Consider the following 27,499-nt stretch of genomic DNA (forward strand, 5'->3'; position numbering starts at 1 on the left):
TAACGAAACGCGGCTGCTTTGTCGAACACGAGATCGACAATCTTTATTAATTATACATAAATAATTTAAAGTGAAAATTAAGGGTTTTGTAAAAACAAAACTACCGCGCTAGAGTGACATCTTGCGGATAGTCTACGATTTTGTTATTACAAAACTCTTAATTTTCAATTTAAAGTACTTACATTTAATTAATAAAGATTGTCGATCTCGTGTCCGACAAATTTACAGCCGCGTATCGTTAGTCTGACAACGTAAATATGTTAATGAAGCGGGACGCGGAAACACGTCCAACCTGCACTCTGAAATTTTTCAGAAAGTGGTAGATTCGCTCAAACGAAGCAGTTACGACCATTTTTAAGACTTTTTTAAAGAAAACTATATTTCATATAGTTTTCAACATTAATGTACTTACGCAAATTTCATTTTCACAATTTAAGCAAAATCTAGGAAACAAAATTATAAGAAAATATAGCCTTACATACCTTTTGGATTAAGCTAACAGATGCCACCAAAAGTCTAAAATTGATTATTTTGGACTTATACATTTTTCATATTAGGCCGACGATTTGTTGGCTTTCGCCACTTTTCTCTCTACCCTCGAGAACTTGTCCATATACTTGTTAACCTATGCAGCATTGTCCGTCTATGCAATCAATTCCCTATTAGTATAAGTTAAACAATAAAAGTGAAGACTTTAGAAATTACTCCTTGTAATGGCATGTAAGTACAAAACTTTTACATTGCACCACATACATTTGCGTGTGTATGCGGACAAATGAGTGTTCACTTGTATGTGTGCGTGCATATGTGTATGTCTGTGGTTGTGATTTATATATTTTTAAATTTTGGCTTGATCTTATAGTCTTTGATAACAACCAGACAATTTTCTAACTCTGGTTTTTTATTTGTAGCATTTAGTTGACTTGTAAGCGTTGACCTGATGATGCTCTGCTGATTTTAGAGAGCGAAACCGGTCGTCGGAGTAAAACAATAAATGATTGCGAGCACGTCTATCTTTTACTTCATTCAAAATGAACTCGCATGCGCAACCCATTCAACACATAAATAAAGTGTTTAAGAAGGTGACAAATTTTACACCAATTTTTTTTCTTTTCAATTCGTTACGTATCGTCCAGAATTTAAGCAAATAATCATATTAGATATTATTTTAAACTTAATTTAAAAATAAATATATTAGGAAGTAGGAATATGTAATATTTAGTATAGTGGAGTGATTTTCAGTTAATACAAAACTGTTATTAAAATACAGACTAATCAGAAAATAATTCATAGATATAAGAGTCGTTTAGGCATAATTAGTTTTACTGTAGAAATTAAAGATTATAAGAGAATTTAGTGAAAGGATTTTAATAATACATCAAGTTACTTGAAAAAGAAATTTTATAATGAAGTACCAATGCTTTCTACGTTTTATTAGATTACATATTTTTACAATGATCAAACCATATACATGTACCTACAATAGAGAGTTTTAACCATGAATAATAAATATTTTATTTATAAAGATGAGGATTAATTTTTAACGGTTTCCTTAAAATAAACATCGAACTAAAACTCGACTAACATAAAATGAGGATCTTCCAGGTACATTAGAAAACTGTCTCATATTAAAATTGCTGTGGTTCGTAAGTTCGTAAGTTCCTAAACACACAAAACTTATAATACATTACTGCTACAAACAAAAATTATTTAGTTAACCGACAATATTGCGTTATTAACGGTTAACCTATACCTGGAAAAATCAAATGCAAAATCAATGCAAAATAAACTGCAAATATGCAGTTCTTTGATTTCTCTTGTTTGGTGTAGGGTCAAAAATAAATTTACAAAATAGCACCTGTCTGCCATTTTGGGTAACAAAAATCAACATTAGGTAGTAAATATCACTAATACAAGATTACCACATTACCTACCTTAACATATACCACAGGAATAAGCAGGGTTTGTAAAGGGAAAAGGAATTCATGAGCAAATCCTGAACCTGAGACAACTCGTTGAAAAGTCAGGAGAATTTTAAGTATGTACCTATACTAAATTTACATTCAAGATGCAGTAGAAATAAACAAACCAAGACACGTTAAATGCTACTAGGAGCACTCCCGAATCATGATTTACAATGTATATACAGTTGAGTCCGCGAGTCTTTACCCGTGCGTCATTAATACCTGGCGAGATAAAACACATACTTTTTATCTAGCATCATTCTCTTCCATGCATGAAACTCATGACAAACCAGCTGCCGTTTGTTATTAAGAAGTAACAACACATGTTATTTTTATGAACCATCTAGACTCAGTGCATTGAAAAGAGATAGGTACAAAAAAAGACGATTCGGTATGTTTTCATATTTTAAGCACAATTTCTTTGACGTTTCTGATTTGTTTAATTTTGTGGCTGTCAGTCAGTTGAACTTTTTGCGGTTTTTGTCGAATTTTTGCGTTTTGAAGTTTCTTTATATTACACAAATAGTTGTTTTCACAACTAATTTTATATTGGGCTTTGAAATTTTAAGGTAAATAATTACAGTTGAGTCCGCGAGTCTTTACCCGTGCGTCATCAATTAAAGCATACGAAATAAGTCGGAAATATATTTCACGCAACAACAACTGACAGAAAGTGGCTACTGTTCCGATTACGGGTTTTATTATAAAATTTGACGTTATCAAATATATAGAATGTCAAATGTAAGTTTTGCTTCAAAAATTTTGCGCAGAATTACAGCTACATTTGAAGTAGCTTAATAAATTCTTTTATTATTATTGATTAATAAATAAATAAACAATTTATAAAAAAATCCAATAACATATTTTATTTTTTTTATTTTATTCACTTTGACGGAAATCTAAACACAGTCATTTCTTTACTGTGTGAATGACGTTAGCTTTGTATGTTTTAAATATTAATTGCCTAAATATAATTATTTACCTTAAAATTTCAAAGCCCAATATAAAATTAGTTGTGAAAACAACTGTTTGTGTAATATAAAGAAACTTCAAAACGCAAAAATTCGACAAAAACCGCAAAAAGTTCAACTGACTGACAGCCACAAAATTAAACAAATCAGAAACGTCAAAGAAATTGTGCTTAAAATATGAAAACATACCGAATCGTCTTTTTTTGTACCTATCTCTTTTCAATGCACTGAGTCTAGATGGTTCATAAAAATAACATGTGTTGTTACTTAATAACAAACGGCAGCTGGTTTGTCATGAGTTTCATGCATGGAAGAGAATGATGCTAGATAAAAAGTATGTGTTTTATCTCGCCAGGTATTAATGACGCACGGGTAAAAACTCGCGGACTCAACTGTATATTTAGGCAAATGATATTTAAAACATACAAAGCTAACGTCATTCACACAGTAAAGAAATTACTGTGTTTAGATTTCCGTCAAAGTGAATAAAATAACAAAAATAAAATATGTTATTGGATTTTTTTATAAATTGTTTATTTATTTATTAATCAATAATAATAAAAGAATTTATTAAGCTACTTCAAATGTAGCTGTAATTCTGCGCAAAAATTTTGAAGCAAAACTTACATTTGACATTCTATATATTTGATAACGTCAAATTTTATAATAAAACCCGTAATCGGAACAGTAGCCACTTTCTGTCAGTTGTTGTTGCGTGAAATAGATTTCCGACTTATTTCGTATGCTTTAAGTGATGACGCACGGGTAAAGACTCGCGGACTCAACTGTACTGTATGTCCCAAATCACGATTTCCAAATTTTATACATTGTAAATTATGATTCGGGATTGCTTCTAGGAGCATTTGACGTGTCTTCCGTGTTTGTTTATTTCTACTGCATCTTGATTGTAGTATATGATATATTATGGGAGAGGCCTTTATTTGACAATTCGAATAGAAAAAAGGCTACAAAAAATGATATTATGCTTTGTTTACTACTAAAAAACATTTGATTGTAAGCTGGATAAATTTTTGTTGCCTTTTAATATAGATGGGTACACCGATAAGCCTGATGACACTTACTAAACATCTCTACCAGTCCAATATAGCAACAGTATGACTAGATCAGAAGTTCTCGAGACAATTCAGAGCCAAGAGGGGAGTTAGACAATGATGCGCTTTATCACCGGAATCATTCAATATTTATGGTGGCTATGTAAGGATCATGGCTTTAGAAGGATGGGCCGATGGAGTAACGTTGACTGGTAGAAAAATCTCAAATTTATCTAATTTAATGGCACTACACTTTTAGAAGCTAATAAACGAAAAATGCTAGATATACTGCGAAGATTTGAGCTGTAAAGCAATTAAAGTCGACCTTCAAATAAATAAACACAAAGACGAAAATAATAGTGATAGTCAGATTCAACACTATTCAGCTCATTAATTACTTGATGGAATATCAAATAGAAGAGAGAATGCCAAAAGAAATATATTTCAAAATGAATCAATGAAATAATATGAAATGATTAAGGTGTCTTAAATACCATCAAACTAAAAATGAACATCATAGATTAAGAAGCATTACCTATATAGAAGTTTAAGGTAAAGAAAATAATAACAATAAAAACAGTTTCTGAACGGAGTTAAAAAACAATTTTACTGTTTTTTGAGGCCATTTCTCAATTTCAAAACGCACAATTCTTTTCTGATTTTATCTTACAGAAGCCAGTTTAAAATTAACATAAACAAATTGATACACTATTGTATTTCGGAATATATTATTTTGACGAACGTCTGAACTTTAAAGTTAGAAAGTTTCGAATCGAACGTGTTTCGTATCGAAACACAATGTTTGTTTCTTACCCACCAGCTGAATATGGTTTTAATCGAAATAATATTGCTACAATATTACAGTAAAAGTTTTACTCAAATTATACCACGGCAACTTGCTTAAGCGAAATAATAATTCGTCGCCTTAATACTATAACTTGATAACTCGAAATTAGTAGTTCTGAGATAAACGGGTTTAAAGATTTTAAAGATATTTGTGTTGCTACCATGATGTTGGTAAATACGGAATTCACTCTGTAGCTCTAAAATACTGTTCCTTAATTTTTTGGCTACTGATCTATTTAGGAACACGGTGCAAATTTGTTTTCCAATATGGAAAATAACATGAAAAATTAAAGTTATCAACTTTTAGCACTACCATAATGTTAACATTTGGTAATGTCTCATGTCGTGCTAAGTGGCATCTAAGTGAACTTTTGAACAAAACTAATATTTTAAGCATTATCTTGGTGAAAATTAGCCTTCTGCGTTGGGGGTTGCCAGATCTGCTAAGAATTCTCGAATTTTTGCATTAACATGAATCGAATAAACATTTAGCAATTACGTGGTAAACTCAATAGTTTAACAGGTGCTACAACTAGATGACTAGAGATATCTAGTTGTAGCATTCAGTGTATGTCGTATTCACGATTATTTCGATTAAACAATAGCTTGATAACTTATCTTGTCAAGTTTTAGCACTGAATATTAGGGGCATTTGAGTTTTATCAACTTTCGTCGATCATAAATAAATACTAAACCCGTTTGGAGCGAGTTATGAAGTTTTTACACAATATAGAGGCAAATAAAATACATCTTGTGAACTAGTTATCTCAAAAACGTCAATTTTTATCAAGTTATAGTACTAAGGCTACGAATTGATTTCAAATAATATAGAAATTTTTTATTTGTTTAATAATTATTGTTATAAATAGGCAGGTTCCCATGGTAAAATTTGGGTAAAATTTTTACTGTAATATTGTAGCATTATATTCTTTCGCTAAATTCATTTATACTTTGTCAAAATGCTAAAATTTTAGACTTTATGAAAAGTTTTGACCTTTTAAAAATGGCCTTTTTTCAAATGGGAAAAATAAATAGAATTGTTTAAAAACTACTCGACAATCGGGCTCATCTTTTACACATAGTAACTACATAAAAACTTACATATGAGATATGTTTAAAATATTTTTTCTACAACCGTGTTAAAAATGCAATTTTTAGCACTCCATACGAGCGTTAAAAATGCTACTTTAAGAGGATCGGTACGTATTTTCGGCTGCAATGCTATTCAAATGGGGATTAATTTTTTTCGAATCCTGAGAAAACTAATAAGTATTTTTGAAAAATTTAAACGTAGAATGAAAGATCACGTTATTAGCGAGGGCCGAAAGTCCCTGAGAACTTCTATAATGTTTATTTTAATAAGTTACAGGGGTGAAAAACTTAGAGAAAATTTAGTGTGATTTTTAATTTCAAATATATTATTCAAAATAAACTTTTTATTTATTCTAAGGGACTTTCGGCCCTCGGTAATAATTTAGTCTTTCATTCTGCGTTTAAATTTTTCAAAAATATTTATTGGTTTTTTCAGGATTCGAAAAAAATAAACAAAATGCCGTGGTAATATTTTCCAAATCTATCTTTGTCTTACAACGCACTCAGCCGAATATAATATTGTCAGCATATATTGTCAGTCAGACACTGACAATCAGTGACAATTTAAATATTTGACATTGCATCGGGAATATGTTGAGTTATTGATTAAATATTATTGAAATATAGTGTATTTGATAAATAATAATTGATTTAAGACTTGAACTTAATAAAAAGTTATTTATTGTGTATTATTTGTGGAAGATCCAAGCAGAGAATACATCAGGATAATATATTCTGTGATCCAAGTATTTTGTTGTTAAAGATGTTCAAAATTGTAAGCGTTCCATAACAATATACAGTCGAACCCGCCTATTGGAAATACCCGATCATTGATGGCTAGAGAAATAAGTGTACCTACTGAATAGACCTACATAATAATAGTACATACTATGTATGTACCTACATTTACATTAAATTTATATGGTTTTAGGTCCTTTTATGTCAATGATACAGCAGTGTAACTTATTTTATTAAAAAACCAAATTATATTTTCTGTGCATAAATCCATTAATAAGCATGAAATGTGTGCAATATATAAACATGTATATAATTATCTTATTTAAAATGCATGCGCCAAAATTACTTCTCATTTTTTTTAATCTTTAAGTTATACAAATTAGAAAAAATTACATTGAATTGACCCTCCAGAAATCTTCTTGTAATATTACAAACGGTTAGGACTTGCCAAATTGAATAGAATATCCACAAAATGGAAAAAATCTTCATTTTTTGCCTCATCTTTCGCTTTAATATTGAGTTGGGTTCGAAAACCGATAAATTATCGTCAAACGAAACAACTCTTAAAAATATTCGGCCTTTATTTTGTCGAATTCTGTGTTTTGATTAATTGGCACATTGGCAGGCAAAAAACGGATTGTTAAAATATTTTATTCAAACTCATGTCGGGTTTATGAATGGACAGTGCGGTTATCAGTAAAAGAAAACATTTCTATTCTTGTCTGCCATTGTATTGTCGAAGTCAATAAACCATTAACCAATAAAATTTGTAACTGCAAGGAGGTAGGTCTCAATAGAAATTTTTACAAGTTTTGTGAGACAAGTAAAGTCGGGTCCATAGATATTTCGCCCGTCGGCAAATTCAAACAGATAACATTTGTATTGTTATGAAATTCGAGTAAACCGATGTCCCTTTGATTAAGCACACGCCTGTATTTTTACAACCGGGTTACTCATTGTAAATCAATCAAGTTTAACACTTGAAAATGTATACTTGGGCATTAGTACAGTTAAAATTGTTAGACGATTATATTTAGATGAAATATTAAGCAATAGAATTGAAACTTTTTTCTACTTTTAAGGACAAAAAAGCAAGTTCATTAGCGGAACGTGATTCAAAATTATTCTGCAGATTATATTTAAAGCAATATTTGATTAAAACATCTCATTTTTTGGTGGTTAAAATGTATTAAATACATATATTAATTTGTCTGGACTAAAGGTGGTCAAAGATGGTCTGGAGTTATATTTTTGTTTGAATTTGCCGACGGGCGATAGATAGATGGTGTCAACTTTAAAAGTAGATATTTTATGGCCTGTTGTATTTCGTAAAAGGGTCCAACTGGTGCGTAATAAAGTATTTATTATCTGAAAAATATAAGAACCCATACATAATTTTAATTTTTTTGGAAAATATGAATAAAAAGTTGTTCGTCCACTTGAATAATATTCGATTAAGCGATATCATTGTTTATCTACACAATCTGGTCTAGTTATACAATAATGGCGGTATTAATTAATTAAAACGTAGTCTTTTAAGCGGATAAATTTATTAAGGAGTAAATAGAAACGTTTCGGGACCTCAAATTTCTATTCCTTAAACCGGGATATTCCTATAACCGGTACTCTAATAAGCGGGTTCGACTGTATTATTAAAAAATCACTTTAACACTTTTCTTCTTTTCTCGATTGAGTATTAGTCTTTGTTGTACAAATAAATTATTACAATCACTGAATACATAGTTAGTGAAAAAATTATCACATTTATTAACTGAATTAATAATTTCCAATTATAAAAATACCAGTTATCCAAGAACATTCAAAACCCATCTCTTTAAATTAATGATGACATTTTCAAGTAGAATGACATTCTAGTAATGTTTATATATCAATACCAGTGTGAATTTTATTACACGTAATTTGCCGTGTAAAGACAGAAAAAGTAGGGATACACGTAAAATATTTGCGAATTATGTACCCATAGCCTTAAGGCACTAGTGCTTTAAAATTTATATGGCACTGCAATTCGTATTGACCGTATAGACAATTTTGATGTAATGTCAAAAAAATATAAAATTGGAATGTCAGTCAAGTTCAAGTAACAGTTTTTGTAAATATTGTCCTGTAATTCCGTTTGTAGAAAAAATATTGTATGATATGCGTGTTAAATAGTACATTTTTAAGGCACTCATGTGAATTGCAGAACTCGCTATCGCTCATTCTCCAAACTTTCACATGCGTGCCTTAAACGTGTACTTTTAACACTTATAAATAACTATTATTTCTTTATTTTCTTAATTATAAACAATTGAAAAAACTTATTTTCTGGTTTAATTAATAACTTTTTTGTTTATAAACATTTTTTAATTTAGAAAATCTCACTTTAAAGAGCAAATACTTTTAAGTCGTCTGCTGAACATTTCCGTTTACAATGAATAGTTTTTTTACAATATTGAAATGATCTAAAGCTGCTTTTTTGCTTAAATGGTAATAAAAAACCATGATGCACTAAAAATTTCGATATTCAGAATATCATACGCGTTTTCTATTGACTTCCCCCAGATACTCGAGTTAAAAATTAGTGGCCAGTAATTTTTCTATTTTTCAAGTGTTTTTCGGCTTCGTTTCTTGGAGTATAAAAATAAATAGAAAAGTTTACCGTGGAAATTGCCATATAATATATGGCACAAGTATATTATGTATATGGTATGCCATACAAAACATGTACCGGGTGTCCCAATAAGAATGGCTCTCGGCCATATCTCAGGAACCGTTTATAGTAGAGCTTTGAAATAAAAAATTTTATAACAAAAGTTGCCTCAGGAAAATCCTGGAAATTATTTTTATAATTGTGGGACCACCGCTAGAGGGCGTAATTCAATATCAAAAATTAAAAAATCTAAATTTTACAAAATTTTCCAAATGAAGGGGCACTGGAAATCCGATCGTCGTATTCTTCATAAAATTCTACGCATATTTGATTTGACAAGTTTAGGTCTACCTTTGGAAATAAGAGGTGGGGGTGAGTGGGAACCTTGTTATGAAAAACTGGCTGTGAGTCCGGTTCTGCTTAATCAAATTTTGCAAGCTTGGTCTTGTTGAAGACAGATCTTTTTCGTCAATGTAAAAGTTATGATTTCGAACCAACTTACTGAGTAATATGCCAGCTAGAAGGCGTTATTTATTTTTTTTCAGAAATCTAGTGTTCCTTGGAAAACATTAAATACAAACATGCATTTTTAATACCATATTACAAAATTAGACAAAATTAGCAACACAATAGCGAAAACCGCATGTTAATACCTTTTTTCTATCTCGAGATATCTTACAAAACGTGTAAATTTAAAAACATAACTGTTACTGTCACCGGTAAACGAAATAATTCATTAAAAGTAGTGTGCTATCGAAACAACAAAGAAACATTTTCCAGCTGTCAACGTATATTAGGTCTTTTCAACGCTTCTCATTTGTTTCGAGCCTCGTTCATATCTCGTATATTAATATTATACACGGATTGTACGGCATATGACAGACGCTCGAAACAAATGAGAAGCGTTGAAATGCCCTATTACAAAGAAATAAAAACAACTATTTAGTGATGACATAAACGTTCAAATTTTTGCCCATCATTTTCGTTGCAAACATTTACTCTTTCAAGAGTAGATTGAACAGCAGTCTCAATTTCTGCTCTCGATGTGCTTTGAATGGCGTTTAGTATTCTCTGGATAATGTATTCTAGAGTAGTGTATGATGGGCAACAATTTGAATATTTAGGTCGTCACTAAGTAGTTCTTTTTGTTCTGTGTTATATTTAATTTTAATAGTATTGTTTCTCTTTATATTGTTGTTTTAATTAATTATATTTTTATGCGTTGACATCTGGGAAATGTTATTTTGTTTTTTTCCACAGCAAACTAGTTTTCATTAACTTAGTTTACCGGTGATAGTAACAGTTATGTATAAAATTTACACGTTTCTCGAGATATCTTGAGATAGAAAAAAGGTATCGACATGCGGTTTTCGCTATTCTATTGCTAATTTAATCTAATTTTATAAAGTATGATTAAAAATGCATACTTGTATTAAATATTTTCCAAAGAAAACTAGATTTCTGAAAAAAATTAAATACCGCCTCCCAGCTGGCTTATTACTTATTAGGATGGTTCTAAATTATCACGCTTACATTGAAGAAAAAGATCTGTCTTCAACAAGACCCAGTTTTCAAAATTTGATTTAGCAGAACCGGACTTACAGCCATTTTTTCATAACAAGGTTCCCACTCACCCCCACCTCTTATTTGCAAAGGTAGAGTTAAACTTGTTAAATCAAATATGCGCAGAATTTGATGAAGAATACAATAATCGGATTTCCAGTGCCCCTTCATTAGGAAAATTTTGTAAAATTTAGATTTTTTTATTTTTGATATTATATTACGCCCTCTAGCGGTGGACCCACAATTATGAAAATAATTTCCAGGCTTTTCCTGAGGCAACTTTTGTTATAAAAGTTTTTATTTCAAAGCTCTACTATAAACGGTTCCTGAGATATGGCCGAGAGCCATTCTTATTGGGACACCCGGTATAATATAGCTGTACCTTTCCCATAAGACTTATTAAAAATGTAGATATAAACTAGAAGGAATTTTGGCAATAAAAGTCTTTTCAGTTTGGATAATTTGAGGATAATTTTTGTATGAATGAAGCAACTTTGCGAAAATGTTTCTTACCTTTGATATTGTATACGAAGCGAAACCACTCACTCTAACTTACATACGTACCTGCGCACTTCTGACGAGATAACATTACACAGACTGTTTACTGTTTATACGACATTCAGGACTCATTCCCCGAACCAGATGCTCTAACTTGACAATGAACCACGTGAATAAAGAAAATAATTACTTCGTGCTGGCATTATAAATATTTTCATGTCACGGTCTAGTACTTTATGACTTTATTTCCATCAAAATAAAAGAAACAATGGGCATAGTGTGGGTAGCAAATGTCTTTTGGTGGTTTATACGGTCATCGGCCCTCTTTGGACTTTTGGAGTGTTTTGTTTTTGGTCTTACTTAATTTAGCACTTCAATGTGCTAATTTGTACAAGTGCCAACAATGAATTACTGAAATATTGTGGAGAAGCAATGACAGAACAATTAACAACGTTAATTTAACAAAATCATAAATCACAATAATATACATACCGGAAGAATGGAGAACTAATTCTACTATTCAAAAAAAGGAGATAAAAGCAGTCAGAAAACTACAGAAATATCAACTTGTTAAATACTACCCTAAACCTTACAATTAAAATTTTACAAAACCTAATGAATGAAAGGATAAGTTTAGCAGATGAACAACAGGGTTTTCATACTGGAAGATCGTCTATAGATGTAATATTCGTTATAAAACAAATTGCTGAAAAATCACTAGAGTATAATAGAGCTGAATTTCTATATTTGATTGACTTAAAGAAAGCATTAGACTCAAAGATATGTATAATCCATCTTCTGTATAATAGAGAAGTACCCCTAGATATCACATAAAAACTATTGAAAGTATTTAACAAATCAATAAAATGAAAGTCAGAATAGTTGGACAACTTACAGAATCCATAAACATAGGTAGCGGAATAAGACAAGAAGACTCATTGAGTCTTGTGCTCTTCAATTTAATTATGGATGAAATCATCAAAAGCGTAAACAAAGGAATAGGATATTGTTCTGAACCTATTTCCTTGTGGCATTTTTATAATCAAATATTTTCAATGGGATTTTGTATTTTGTATTTTGTATTTTGTATTTTGTATTTTGTATTTTGTATTTTGTATTTTGTATTTTGTATTTTGTATTTTGTATTTTGTATTTTGTATTTTGTATTTTGTATTTTGTATTTTGTATTTTGTATTTTGTATTTTGTATTTTGTATTTTGTATTTTGTATTTTGTATTTTGTATTTTGTATTTTGTATTTTGTATTTTGTATTTTGTATTTTGTATTTTGTATTTTGTATTTTGTATTTTGTATTTTGTATTTTGTATTTTGTATTTTGTATTTTGTATTTTGTATTTTGTATTTTGTATTTTGTATTTTGTATTTTGTATTTTGTATTTTGTATTTTGTATTTTGTATTTTGTATTTTGTATTTTGTATTTTGTATTTTGTATTTTGTATTTTGTATTTTGTATTTTGTATTTTGTATTTTGTATTTTTTATTTTGTATTTTGTATTTTGACAACGAAACCTGATTTGGGCTTCGAAACGTTAATAAAATCATTTTTTTGGTAAAATTGTGGCTTATTTCCCATTGAAAATAGTTGATTATAAAGGAATAGGATACATAATAAATACTCTGTTACGCAGACGTCGCAATGTTGATAGCTCAAGATGACAATTTTATCTCATAAAACTAAAACAATAGTAATGAGTAAAGAACCAATCAGTTGTAACATAGAAATTTATGGTATCAGTATTTAACAAGTAATGGAAATAAAATACCTTGGAATTACATTGTCAAGCTACGGAGACCTGGACAAAGAAGTGAGAAATCAAGTACAAAAAGCAAACAGACTGGCAGGATGTCTTAATAACACTATATGGCGAAACCGACATATTAACACTGAGATGAAGTCAAGAATTTATAAAGCCAATGTAAGATCAATAATGACATATAATTTGCATCAAAAACAAGACCCGATACAGCCACAATACAAAGACTACTGAGAGATCGAAAGAGGGGCGAAGACATTACAAGACAATATAACGTACAATGTATAAACGAATGGACACTAAATAGAAAAAAATAATGGAATAACCACATAAGCACAATGGGAGAGACACGTGTGGTCAAAATAGCAGTAGATAAATCACCAAACGCTAGAAAAAGTATCAGCCGACTGCGCAAAAGATGGAGTGACTGATGGCGTAAAAGAAAGAAGACGAAGAAGTGCCAATAATGGAACATCTTTTAACAATAACTAAAAACAGCTGATATAGAAAATAGTATATTATTCAACGAGGATGTAATGATGGCTATTACTCACGATGATAAAGTTTGCGACACGAGCCGTAGGTGAGTGTCGTAATTCATCAGAGTGAGTAATAGCCATTACATGCGAGTAGAATCCTATACTTTTTCTACGACTTTTTTTAAATTAGTAAACAATATAATTATCAACTACCCGAAATTTAAATTATAGATCTAATAATTTACAAAAATACCTAAATGCTGTTTACCCCTAGTACGTGGCTGAATAATTAATTGCCTACTATTACCAAATTCTTATGTATTGTATAAATACAATAAGAAGAGGTCAATTCAAGTTCTATTGGTTTCCGAAATATTATCAGCATTTTGTACCTTCTGTCAATGGACCTAATAAATAGGAAATGGCTATTATCGGTGGACGTATTTCATTAAATTATAATGTACATTTACATTTAACTATGTATATATAATATAATAATATAACTATATATACATATAATACATTATAACATATTTAAAACAATACGACTTAAAAATAATCACAATATTAGTTATAAATGATTCCAATAATTAACACAAACAAAATGCGATTATGTCACTGACACTAAAATAAAGGATAAACGTCAAAATTTTTAGTAAACAAAATATACCTAAACGTAAAGAATATAGGTACTAACATTGTTACCGTTAAAATTCTTTTAAAAATTTTCGAAGTTCATTATTGATGTAAATTACAATAATTTTGTATTACATAAACAAGTCTAGGAAATTTTATTTGCAGTTTATATACGATTAATATTAAAAGTGTTATGTGCCACTTGAATAAAACTTCAGCCCGTGAGTAATGACCCCTGATTAACTTCAGCCCGTGAGTAATGAATTATTACTCACTGGTAAAGTAATGGGTGCTATTACATATTAAAAAATAGCGAATAATGAGCATATTATTAAACAGTCGTAGGAAAAATAGTAAAACCGATGGATGTTCTATATCTATTACTTCTCAAAATGTCAAATATGTATTAATTTCGATGTATTGTCTCGCAATTTCTTCTTCTTTTTTATATTACAGTTCTTTCTAGCTATCTTGTTTATTATTTATAAATCCCAAATTATACCGAAATTAACTAGTTACTAAATACTTTATTTAGTAAGTCATGTCAGTTTAATGATGATATTTCGACGTTTTTGTATTGAACCTTAAAGAAAAGAAAAATCTTTAATGGTGTAGATGTAAAAACCAGCTTCCAGATGGAGTATTACTTACCATATAATTTCGTTTACAAATATTTTGCAAAATGGTGATTCCTCGCCCGTCTTATGATTATGTCACTGAAATATAAAAACCCTGATTAGTTATATAGCTTAGATCCTATACACAAAATATAATAAATTTAAGTTTTATGTTTCAAAAACATTGTTTTTCTACCGCCGCGCCGTGCTAAAAGAGACACTTTCACGCACGCATTTTGTTTCCCGCACGGCGTCCGGGAAAGTAAAATACCTTGTATTGTGTTCTTATTGTGTTCATGTTTTAATGAAATTAGCGCGATTATTTCATTCATAGGAGATTCTGACCAATAAAAAGCTACAGAAATCTGAATTAAATCGATAATTTTTGATAATCTCCCGTCGTTAAGTATATTACGTCAGATGCCCTTCGTTGCTACGAAAAAATACATTCAGTGACATTAATGACAATTAATGTTTTAAAAATTATAAAAGTGATGACTTTCAATCGTCAAATATTTATAAAAACTGTGTGTTTAATGGTACTTACATAAATAAATTACAATAAAATTTTGGTTTTGAACAGTTTTATTCATGAAATAATCGCAACAACTTGCACTCGACCTCTGAAATTAATATAGAATTTTTGCTCTCGTGACACTTTGACATAATTTCACTCGCCTTCGGCTCGTGAAATTAAAACTGTCAAAGTATCACTCGGGAAAAATTCAATAATTTCAGAACTCTTGTGCAATTACTACTAATAATTCGATGAAATAAAATTATTTTGACATAATATTTAAAAGTCAGATCAGTAGACAATTACAATGGTTTTGAATCGTCGTCATGGAAACCAATATCGTCGTCTTGGTAACCCATTATATTGAAAGTTTGGTCACAGTATAGGAGAATTCCTCCTAAACTGTGGTTTGGTTTTGACAACCTTGTCAAAGAATTAATTTGTGTAGTTTCACTTTTAAATAAAAATTTATATAACTCTATTTTTTGTGGCTTTTTTCCAAACGTACGGCCCTAGAAAAAATATTGTTCCTAACTCATGCGGAAAGTGTCTTCCCCGCACTCGACTGCTTGCCCGAACTCCGTTATCGCGTCGTTCGGGTCAACGGCAGTCTCGTGCGTGAAAGTATCACTTTCCGCACTAATTATTGAAATAACTATTCTTTGTATAAAGCAGATATTTGACAGTTACGGTTTTCTAAGTAGAAATCGAAACATCAAAATAAATATATTTTAAAATAAAATTGCAATTAATTCTTAGTAAAAATAGTAAGTTACTTTATGTAAATAAATATACTAGGGTGGTCCGATAAATATTTAGCCTTCAAAAGAAAAACGAAAATTTTGGAAACGTGGTGACGTATTTCTGAGCGTAGTCTTCTTTTAGCTCGATTCACTTAACCAATCAATGCTTGGTCATATGCTTGAAAAATATGTTTCCCAAGATCTGCAAAGTAGGCTTCTGTATCGATGATGAGCTTCTCATTCGTCTTAAATTTGGCCATGGAGACGACGGAGGGGTGAGCCGGTGCGTTGTCATGGCGGAAGAGTACTTTTTTCTTCCTCAAGTAGGCTTGTTTTTTAGGCAATTCAGCGTCGAATCGGGCCAAGAAGAATGCTGTATAGTATAGCACAGTGATAGTATTACTCTTTTCCATGAAATTGACACAAATCACACCCTGTGAATCCCAGAAAATGGTGCCATCACCTTTCCGACCGATTGGACAGCCTTCACCTTCTTCGGAGTACTTTCGCGGGGTCCTGTTCGTGGTATCGACTATTCCTTGATCTTTGGTGTGTACCAATGAAACCATGTTTCGTCATCGGTTATGCAACAATGTAGAAACTTATTTGGATTACGCTTAAACGATTCTGGCTAAATCCTGACCCACTACTTTGTGCCGTGTAATTTGGGTTGCCTATATGAACTTGAATTGGCGAAATGGGCATATAAATAATAATCTTTTGCTGTATTAACCACTTTAAAAATTCACATTGTAAGGCATGAATGAATTAAATATGTAGTACCTTTTTTGTAGATGTATTTAAAAATGAAACTTAATAGTTATTTATGATATAAGTGTTACAAGTACACGTTTAAGGCAAGCATGTGAAAGTTTACAGAATGAGCGAAAACGAGTTCTGCAATTCACATGAGTGCTTAAAAATGTACTTTTTAACACGTATATCATACAATATTTTTTCTACAAACGTAATTACAGGACAACATCTACAAAAACTTTTACTTGAACTTGACTGACATTCGAATTTTATACTTTTTTGACATTACATCAAAATTGCATATATACCGTTAATACGAGCTGCAGTGCCTGCACTGCCTGCACAATTTTAAAGCACTAGTGCCTTAAAGTAGCAATTTTAACGCTCGTATGGAGTGATAAAAATTGCATTTTTAACACGGTTGTAGAAAAAAGTTATTACTATAAAGAGTGATATTTATGTACCTATGCTGTGGCTATATGATTGACTAAAATAAAATAACGATTAGATATAAAAAAATCACAAATTTTATTCAATTTGGGAAAGCTTTTGGATGATTTTTTTCTTAATCATCCACTCTTTTTGCACATTTTATATTTTTAACTTGGTATCAGAGCTGAAGGACAGTATTTCAAAATTTAAATACTTTTTGTAAGTATGTATGTATTTAAAACTTTGGACTTTAAAGTAAGTAGTTACCTACCTCTTTAAATGCCAAGTATTTAAATACCAAGAATATATAATTATAACTAAGTACTTGATATTTAAATCTTCTAAAGCAGGGCCGGCCGGCGATAACGAGCCTGCAAGGGATGCATCGCAGGCGGGCGCCGTTGTTTAGGGGGCGCCATGATGAGCTTTTTTCTGCTGGGGGTTATACAAAATACAAATTTTAAAAAACCGAACTAATTTGTAGGTATTTAAATTTTGAAATACGGCCCATTAGCTCCGATACCAAGATAAAAATATGAAATGTACAAAAAGCGTGAATGATTAAGAAATAACTTTACCCAAAAACTTGGGTACATATTTAGTATCTTGGTATTTAAATATGTTTCAACAACGGTATTTGTATTTATGATATTTTCCCAAATTTACTAAAATTTGTGATTTTTTATATCTAATTGTTTTATTTAAGTCAAGCATAGCCACAGTTATAGGTATTACCCATTACCTACAGATCACTCTTTATAGTACTTAATAACTTTTCAGTTTCATTTTTAAATACATCTACAAAAAAGGTACTACATATTATTTGATTCGTTCATGCCTCACAATGTGAATTTTTAAAGTGGTTAATACAGCAAAAGTTTATTATTTATATGACCATTTCGCCGATTCAAGTTCATATAGGCAACCCAAATTACACGGCACAAAGTAGTGGGTCAGGATTTAGAATTAAGTCGCTTAAACAGCCTCAGACACGTCTCTGAAGTGGTCTCTTGGTTGCTTTTATTATCCCTAGTGAGAAAACGCGTCACCCATCACACGATCTTTTGAGAGGAATTCAAAATTTTCAAACCACTCCAAAAAATGGAGAGCATTTAGCCTTAATACTGATTTACGGTGTCAGTCAATTGCTTGAGCCCGTCTTAGAGCGTGGTTACACTCTAAATGTTGTTAGCTTGCTGTTTCAATTAGCTGCGAAACTGTGCCAGATGGAGAGCTTTACGTAGGGATTTTGTCACTCTCGATTGTTCTGCCCATCGTGTTGGAGACATTCCTTTTGGTCTTCGGCTTTTTACTTTTCCTTCTACTCCCAAGAGTTCCATAGTTCCAGTTCTTCTGGCGATGTGGCCGAAGTAAGCTAGAAACATTGTAGGTCATTAAAAATTTTTTAACTGAAAGTGATATAAGAAACGAAAGTATACATATATATATATATATATATATATATATATATATATATATATAAAATTTAAAAGAATAGACCCCTACAGTTGGCTGTATACCATCGTTAAAATAACGTAATAATGAAGTGAAGACTTCTGTTGTATTTTTGTACAGACATTTATTAAAATTTCTAAAAATTATACAAAATGGATTATCACAAAACTTTTGCGGTCAAAACTGACCAGCTTCAGTGTAAAACGTCCAGTGTAGAGTAGTTGAAACTAGCTTCGTTGAAAGGTCTGAGAACTTTTTAGTTACATTGTTAAAGTATTTAACATCAAAAATATTGCGACATTAAGTCGGTGGATTTAGAATTAGTTACTACGATATGTTGATGTAATTCATCCTTGCTCGAAAGGCACGTGGGCCTCGATTTTTGACCCTTCGCTTCGTTATCGAACGTTTACGCTTTGTATCTGTTTAGTACACGAAGCGAATACGTTCGATAACGAAGCGAAGGGTCAAAAATCGAGGCCGTGATGCTTTGTTGAGAGGTAACGAGTAACGACCGAGGTAACCGAACAGATACGTGGCCTACAATGTTTCTGTTCACTGTTACGGGATATAAGTACGCTGTTGGTTTTAGAACAGATATGTAGACTATGTACAAATTAAAGTAAAAACAAACAATGTAGATCATTTATATAACTACGATATCCATCCCTTAGTATCATTAGGAGTATCACTCAACGAAAAAGGTACGTAATATCAATAAAAATGTTAATTCAGACAACAAACGCAATTCTTAAAATTTGTCCAATTTTTGGTTTTATTGGGACAACAAAACGATGTCAAAACTATTATTTTCGTTCGTTGAGCCAATGTATTACGTTTATTGAATGGATGAACATTCATTATGTATACCATAATATCACTTTATTGGTATTACGAACTCAGTTCATTGAGTCAACGAACACTATTTATTGAAACAATGAACTTTCATTATGTATACCATAATCTCACTTTATTGATATTACGAACTCTATTCATTGAGTCAACGAACACTATTTATTGAAACAACAACGTCGTTAATTGACCGACGAAGACCATTTGTTGTGCCAATAACAGTGTTATTTCTCCTAACGTATTTCGTTTATTTCTACAATTATTTCCGTTTATTGTTACAATTAATTCCGTTCATTGGCACAATAAATACGGTTATTCTTACAAGCAATTCTATTCATTCTTACAATCAGTTTCGTTCATTCCTACTATGAACGTATTTTATAGTAATAATTACTGAATGCATTAGCCCAATGTATCATATTAATTGATTAATAATAATTTTTTAAATCCCCTTTTTTGTCCTTAACCTTTAGGAATTTACACTGTGTGATTTCTCATAATTATTATATCGCTTATACAGTGCACTGGAATAAGTGTTACACTCCCCCCCCTTATTAACTTATTTATTTTTAGCACATAAGCAAAACGCTCAGACAGGTCGATTTTTAAAATTATCAGAGTATATTATAACATCAATGTTTCGAACTTTACACGATCCCTCTTCAGGTGACAGGCGTAACTTTGATTTTTTTAATGGGAAAGTACACCATGTTACAGCTCATTTAAAAGTGTTTGAAATAGTGATTTCAAAAATGTGTAACACTTTAATAATTTTTGAGAGCGCAGGGGCAAAATTTCGATCGAATTATTTTTAAACGCATTCATTTTTTTGGAATCCTGAGAAAACTAATAAGTATTTTTGAAAAATTTAACCGCAGAATAAAAGACTACATTATTACTGAGGGCTGAAAGTCCCTTAGAATAAACAAAAAGTTTCTTTTGAATAGTATATTTGAAATAAAAAATCATACTAAATTTTCTCTTTTTCACCCCTGTGACTTATTAAAATAATCATTATAGAAGTTCTCAGGGACTTCAGACCCTCGATAATACTGTAATATTTTATTCTGCGTTTAAATTTTCAAAAATACTAATTATTTTTTTCATTCAGGATTCGAAAAAAAATGAATACATTTAAAAAGAATTCGACCAAAATTTTACGCTTACGCTCTCAAAAAGGATTAGAGTATTATACATTTTTGTAATCAGTATTTCAAAATCTTTTCAACGAGGTGTCACATAATGTACTTTTTCATTTAAAAAAATCAAAGTTATGCCTGTCACCTGAAGAGGGATCGCGTAAAGTTCGAAATATTGATGCTATAATATACTATGATTATTTTAAAAATCGACCTGTCCGAGCGTTTTGCTTATGCTCTAAAAATAAATAAGTTTGTAGGGGGGGGGGGGAGTAACACTTATTCCAGCGCACTGTATTTTAACTTAACCATATTGATAAAGTGCTACTTAAAATCAATTACATAATATTATAAAAACAAAAATCATAAAATAAATCTTATAAAAAAACTCATAGTGGAAAGTTCACATTAGTCAATAATAGACGAATACAGGAATGAATTAAAACAAAAATACGGTACCTATAATATTTTATTTTTGATATTTTATAAATTGAAATTATACATGATAATTTGCCATTCAAAAAATGTCGTTTCTTTTTCAAAAAAATAATGCATGTTTGGCTAACTTTAAATTAGTAAAACATCTAACACGATTAATAATAAAAATCATTGTTTACAGTTGAGTTCGCGAATCTTTACCCGTTCGTCATCATTTAAAGCATACGAAATAAGTCGATGATAAGTCGGAAATTGAGATTTACTAAACGCAACAGCAAGTGACAGTAAATGACTTGCTGTTGCGTTTAGTAAATTTCAATTTCCGACTTATCATCGACTTATTTCGTATGCTTTAAATGATGACGCACGGGTAAAGATTCCCGGACTCAACTGTACAACAGTTAGTCTGCTTAGCCAATAATTAGTTGTATTTTTTTTTCATTAATATTGCACGTTTTCAGTTAAGGCCTAATGATACTCAAGTGGTTAATATATACTATAGACCCATTGCGACACAATAGTGAATAAAAATATAAAAACATAATTTTTGGAGAATCTGTACTATACTAAATTTACAATCAAGATGCAGTAAAAATAAACAAACCAAGACACGTTAAATGCTACTAGGAGCACTCCCGAATCATAATTTACAATGTATATACACTGTAAATCACAAATCATGATTTCCAAAGTTTATGCATTGTAATTTATGATTCGGTAGTGCTCCTAGTAGCATTTAACATGTCTTGGTTTGTTTATTTCTACTGCATCTTGATTGTGAATTTAGTATAAGTACCCATAATAATAATTTTAAAACATAAGTGTGGTAGGTAGATTAAAAAAATTATTTTTTACTACAATCCATTTGGGCTATATGGAGTTCCGTAAAATAAAACGTACCTACCTACATTTGAGTTACCCATTTTAGGGCATCTTGTGCATTTTAAAATAATTTAATAAAATTGGGCCCTAGTATTCAACACAAGTTGATGTTAAGCACAATAAAGTAGTAGGGTAGGAGTAGATAAGTTACTAGTTACTAGATAGATATAAATTTAGAAAAACATGCAATATTTTAAAAATAAAGAAATTATAGGCTCTTGGTTCACAACTACTAGAGACCAATAACGGCAAGTTCCTAGCAGGCTAATTGTTGTAGTTAAAAGTTATGTTTAATAAAATTCAGTTTCTTAACTTAATGAAGTTGAAAAAACATGCAACATTTAAAAAAATAAATGACAATATTTTTCCACAACTACATAATTCAAACATAATATTTTATGTTAGACTAGGAACTATAAGGCATTTCTTTTTGATCTATTGATTATTTAAAAAGTCTGTTAAAATATGGATTTTCGAAGTCATATTTTTTTACTTGAAATTATAAAAATAACTCTCGATGAAGCTATAAAATGTAAGAGACGCTGGTGGAAATTCCAAATCAAATAAATAAATTATTTTAAAACATATATCAATGGCTCGAACAAAATTTTTGAAATTGTATAGTATTACATCAAAATAGATACATATATTTGTAATGTTTAATCTTCACCGACGCAACATAAAAACGGCTGAATAGATATATTCCTATCCTTCAGGTGAAGTAGGTGGTCTTCTACTTCTTGTTGGGTTTTTCCAATAAATAAAAAGGATTCTTGAGAGTCTTTAATTGTATATTTTGTATTTGTCTTTCTCTCATCCTTCTTTGTCACAACCAATTTTGTAGGAACAAAGTAACCATGCAGAGCCCAAAAAATTGCCGCATTTTTTCCATCTAAAAAAGTAAATTTCGTTTGGTTTTATGTAAGTTCGACGATAACAAATAAATAGGGAAAAAGCTTGGTGGGAAGGAAAAACTAAATTACATAAAAAAGCATAAGTAGTCTATCTATCTATCTATCTAATAAGCCCTAAACATACATCCTTGGATATAGGCCTCCTCTTACTTTGCATCCATTCTGATCCAGTGTGTTTCTTCAAGTCATCTGACCATCGCATCTGTGGCATTTTCCTTTTTCGTTTGTGGTTCCACGGTATCCAATGTATAATCATCTTAGTCCATCTTTCATCCTACTGCCGTAGGGTGTGTCCGGCGAACTTACATTTAAGCTTTGCTACTTGTGTAGAGACATCTTTCACTTTTGTTTTGTTACGGATTTTTGGATCCGTAACAAAACAAAAAAGCATAGTATTGAAGATTATTTGAGAAATTCAAAATAGTAGTGTGCTTGTAGTAATATGCCAGATTGGTCCATTTTATATTATATAAATATAGGAATTAATTGTACTTTCTTTTATTATCCAACTTACTAAAATCTGCCTTATTTTCCGTAAGCAGCAGTAACATCGCTTGAAACGAAAGATTGTCTAGATATATCAAATCCTTTATACCTAACATATGCTAACATAAAATGAACCGATCGGTATATTTGGATATGTTTGAAGCGAAGAGACTTACTTTCTGCTAAATCAGGAGTGTTCCTCACATTTTCTACTATTCTTTTAATTTTCGTATCTTTTATGTGCCCATCGCTCGATAAAAAGTTAACAAGAGTGTCAAAACGATTATCCCAATTTAAAATAAGGCCATCATTATCATTAAAAGCAATTTTAAAGTCCATGTCAATCTGCAAAAAATTAAAAGTAAACGTAAATCGTGAACCCGCTTGAAATGTGAGAAAAGAATTTTTAAACTATCGAATTTTTTCTTGCATAAAAAACATAACATTTTTGAAACATTTATAATTTTCTTGCCTTTCTACACAAACTGAAACAAAATAAATGTATGTATAAATGTTTTAATGATAAAGCCGAACCCAGGTAATTAATAGATACCTGGCGCTTCCATACAACATCCATAAACTAGGGTCATAAAGCTGGGATCATATGAAAACTTTTTTATTGTCAGTTTTACTACAAAAAATTATTCTTCATAAAGAATTCTGCGTGTCCTGAAATCTAAAATACAATTATCAGATATTAAATTTTATCAATAGTCTACAAGGTATGTCAAAAAATATGAATTTCGTTCAGGAGTAAAGTCTACCTTTATATTTCACAATATCGAAAATTGTTATTAAGAAATTTTCGTATTTTTATTTTTCGTAAAATTCATAATGGAGTTATCAAAAATAAAAGCTAAGGTATCCGTAATTTGAGAAAAATTTTGAATTTTTTTTAATTAGAAAATATAAATATATATTATAACATAATTTTCATATACATATTATAACATATATTATAACATTTCAAATAACTTTTTTTAATAATAATTTTCGGTATTTTGAAATATAAAGGTACTTTATTCTTTAGCGAAATTCATATTTTTTGACATACCTCGTATACTATTGATAAAATTTAATATCTGATGGTTGTATTTTAGATTTTAGAACATGTAGAACTTTTGATGAAGAATCATATTTTTTCGTAAAGTTGACAATAAAACAGTTTTCCATATGGTTTTTTCCACAGCTAGACGAAACCAGAGGAGTTGCACTTTGCTCTCGACAAAGGATGGAAGTTTTTCTGCGATACGTTAGTGATACCTGGATTTCAATCAGGTATTGCTGAAGATTTTGGTGTTCACCATACGACGGTTTGTAAAACCATAAATAAGCTTGCTGACAGAAATCACATCAGTGGATAAAGTTTCTGTCTAACCTGGAAGGTATGGAAAAAGAAAGGATAAAATGGGCTAACCGATTCCAAATACCTAGTTATTGGTGCACTGGATTGCACCCATGTTCAAATTAAAAAATTTTCAGAATTTGGTGACGTATTTATTAATAGAAAACGATTTTCTAGCATAAATGTACAAGTAACGTGTGATAAACATGAAGTGATTACAATTGTGGACACTGAGTGGCCTGGAAGTGTTCACGATTAGAGAATTTGGAAACAAAGTTCGATTTATCAAATTATACGTAAGTTTAGAGGCACTTTTTGCCTTCTTGGAGATAGTGGATATGAAATTGCTCCATGGTTATTATGCCCATTCAAAAACCCCCAAAACAGAAGCGAGGAATTATTTAATATCACTCATTCTAGAGAATGATAATTAACAGAGTCTATAATGAAGAGTTTTCCGTCAAAGGTTTGAGAATAAGAGAAAGGATATCAGCTAATTCATTTAATTATTGATAGATGTTTCGTGTACTAATCAGTACACATTTTCAGTTCATCTTATAAATAACATCACAAGACAATATTAAAAGTAAACACTTACAAACATAAGACACTGACAAGTTTATTTTTAATTATAATGTTATCCCGTATTTACCTTATCAGAAAAAACTTACTTTTATTCAAATATAAAAAATAAGTAATATCTTATCCTTAAAAGTATTAGCTTTTGTGTGAAAGTTCCTATCTCTAAGGCAGCACTTATTTTTATTCAATATACCCATAAGGTCAAAATTCATAATATAAGCTCATATTAGTCAAAAACGTTTTGTATAATAATAAAATTATGAAAATGTCTAGATATCTAAGTAGGTTAATATTTACCTTATTTCACGATAAGAGACACACGAAATCTTCCTTCTACTACGGACTACACTTGGAAACAAAATGCAATTATTATTCGGCAATTCCGGCACTTCGGTAGAGGTAACAGCATTGTTTAACAAAGAACTCTTTTTTAAACAATGGTAACACAGAGAAGCTAGGGGTACCACGATAAGGAAAAGCCGTTACATTTCAAATGGTCAAGCAAAAAATTTATTGTCTCAACAACCACGATTATTGTCACAATTAACGCATTGATTGTGGGAATTAAAGGTAGTAGTAGATTGGTTAATGCATTCGTTGGCACAACAATCAGTGTACATCTATTCAATAATCATATACTAACAACATTTGTACATTGTTTTAATGAAATCTGTACGTTGTCACGATAAACCTAGGTAATTACTTGTCATCTACGAAATCAAGAACGTGAGTTGCTGCCACAATTAACAGTATTTATTAAATATACGAAACTAAGTTATTGGCTGAATAAATTGAGTGTTATTGATTAATGTACTTTAGTTATTCTCACAATTATTATTCAATCATTGTGACAATAACCAAGTACATTCGTCAGTGTCTAAAAGTTCGTTGAAACAACAAATTAAATTGTTGTGACAACGAAATACTATTCAATAATCACTGTTAATCAATATTACGAACTAAATTTTTTTGAGTGTAAAGTATCGATAGCAAATAACAACGAGAGAAACTAGACAAAATCGACTAATTCAAAGCTAAAATATTTATTCACGGTTATTCGGAAATATTCATTGAAGTAATAAAATAGAAGGAAAAATAATGAAAATATAACGGATGACTGCAATTAAAAAAAAGTATTCCTGTCAAACTATTGGGTACATTCCACTAAATAAATATGTATACAGAATTCCATCACTAAAAAAGGGCGTCATCTTTAAGGGGTTACATAGGCCTTGCGGGTAAAAAAGTGACTTTTTAAAAAAATTATATCTCGGAAACTAAAAACTATTTTTATGTATAATTGGAACATGTAAAATAATAGTACCTAAGGTACTCTCAAAAAAATTTTCAGCCAAAAATATTCATTTTTGTAGAGTTGGCATTTTTCGACATCGGCCCTTTTGTTGCGGTGGGCAGCATAACTAAGTCCAGTCTCATCTGAAATCAAAAAATCAAAAAGTTTCTTGTAGTTTATACCTCTGGCTAGTGAATGTGCGAAGGAATTTTTATTAGGTGAAGTTGTTTTTGTTTTATAAAAAAAACTACTTTAAAAATGGTCATTTCTTGAGAAAATGAGGAAAATTGGGGTCGAAAATATGTTTAAACATATGTAAAATCTTAAAATTTCAGTTTTTTTTAATCCTTCGTTTGTTCACTAGCCAGAGGTATAAGCTACAAAAACTTTTTGATTTTTTGATTTCAGATGAGACTGGACTTAGTTATGCTGCCCACCGCAAAAAAGGGCTGTTGTCGAAAAATTACAGTTAACTCTACAAAAATGAATATTTTTGGCTGAAAATTTTTTTGAGAGTACCTTAAGTACTGTTATTTTACATGTTCCAATTATAAATAAAAATAATTTTTAGTTTTTGAAATATAATTTTTTTAAAAAGTCACTATTTTTCCCGCAAGACCTGTGTAACCCCTTAACCTGGCGCTCGTACGGTGAGGAATTATTACATCAGTACTACTGTAGGGTATGACATACCCCAAATTAAAAAAAAAAACATTAAAAATATCACATGTCATATTTTGGCAGTTTCAGGTAATTTTTAATACAATTGTAGATCATAAATT

At 30.5% G+C, this 27,499-nt stretch overlaps 2 protein-coding genes across 5 annotated transcripts in view; both read right to left on the reverse strand.

Moving 5' to 3' along the window:
- The window catches only part of LOC114331461 (uncharacterized), a 562,400-nt gene that overhangs the window by 430,424 nt on the left and 104,477 nt on the right, over window positions 1–27,499 (reverse strand). For 2 of the 4 annotated variants that reach the window (XM_050651606.1, XM_050651603.1), the window contains exon 2: window positions 14,917–14,981. The gene's annotated coding sequence lies outside the window, so the exon portion shown is untranslated. Of the gene's footprint in view, window positions 1–11,389; window positions 11,409–14,916; window positions 14,982–27,499 lie in introns of those variants that run through there. The other 2 variants (XM_050651607.1, XM_050651604.1) reach the window with 1 other exon arrangement.
- On the reverse strand, window positions 21,249–23,836 carry LOC126885178 (uncharacterized). The gene is made up of 2 exons (XM_050651609.1): window positions 23,673–23,836; window positions 21,249–22,988 (listed from the first exon to the last, which is right to left on the reverse strand). Exons 1-2 carry the CDS (start codon window positions 23,833–23,835, stop codon window positions 22,756–22,758), a joined length of 396 nt encoding a protein of 131 aa, XP_050507566.1. The 5' UTR covers window position 23,836; the 3' UTR covers window positions 21,249–22,755.

This window comes from Diabrotica virgifera, chromosome 5 (assembly GCF_917563875.1).
Source record: "Diabrotica virgifera virgifera chromosome 5, PGI_DIABVI_V3a".
In the NCBI taxonomy this organism is placed as follows: Eukaryota; Metazoa; Arthropoda; class Insecta; order Coleoptera; family Chrysomelidae; genus Diabrotica; species Diabrotica virgifera.

Coding starts and splice junctions, on each gene's coding strand:
- LOC126885178 (XM_050651609.1), bottom strand. CDS start 23,835: ATGGACTTTAAAATTGCTTTTAATGATAATGATGGCCTTATTTTAAAT. Junction 22,989..23,672: donor CACTCCTGATTTAGCAGAAA/GTAAGTCTCTTC, acceptor TTACTTTTTTAG/ATGGAAAAAATGCGGCAATT.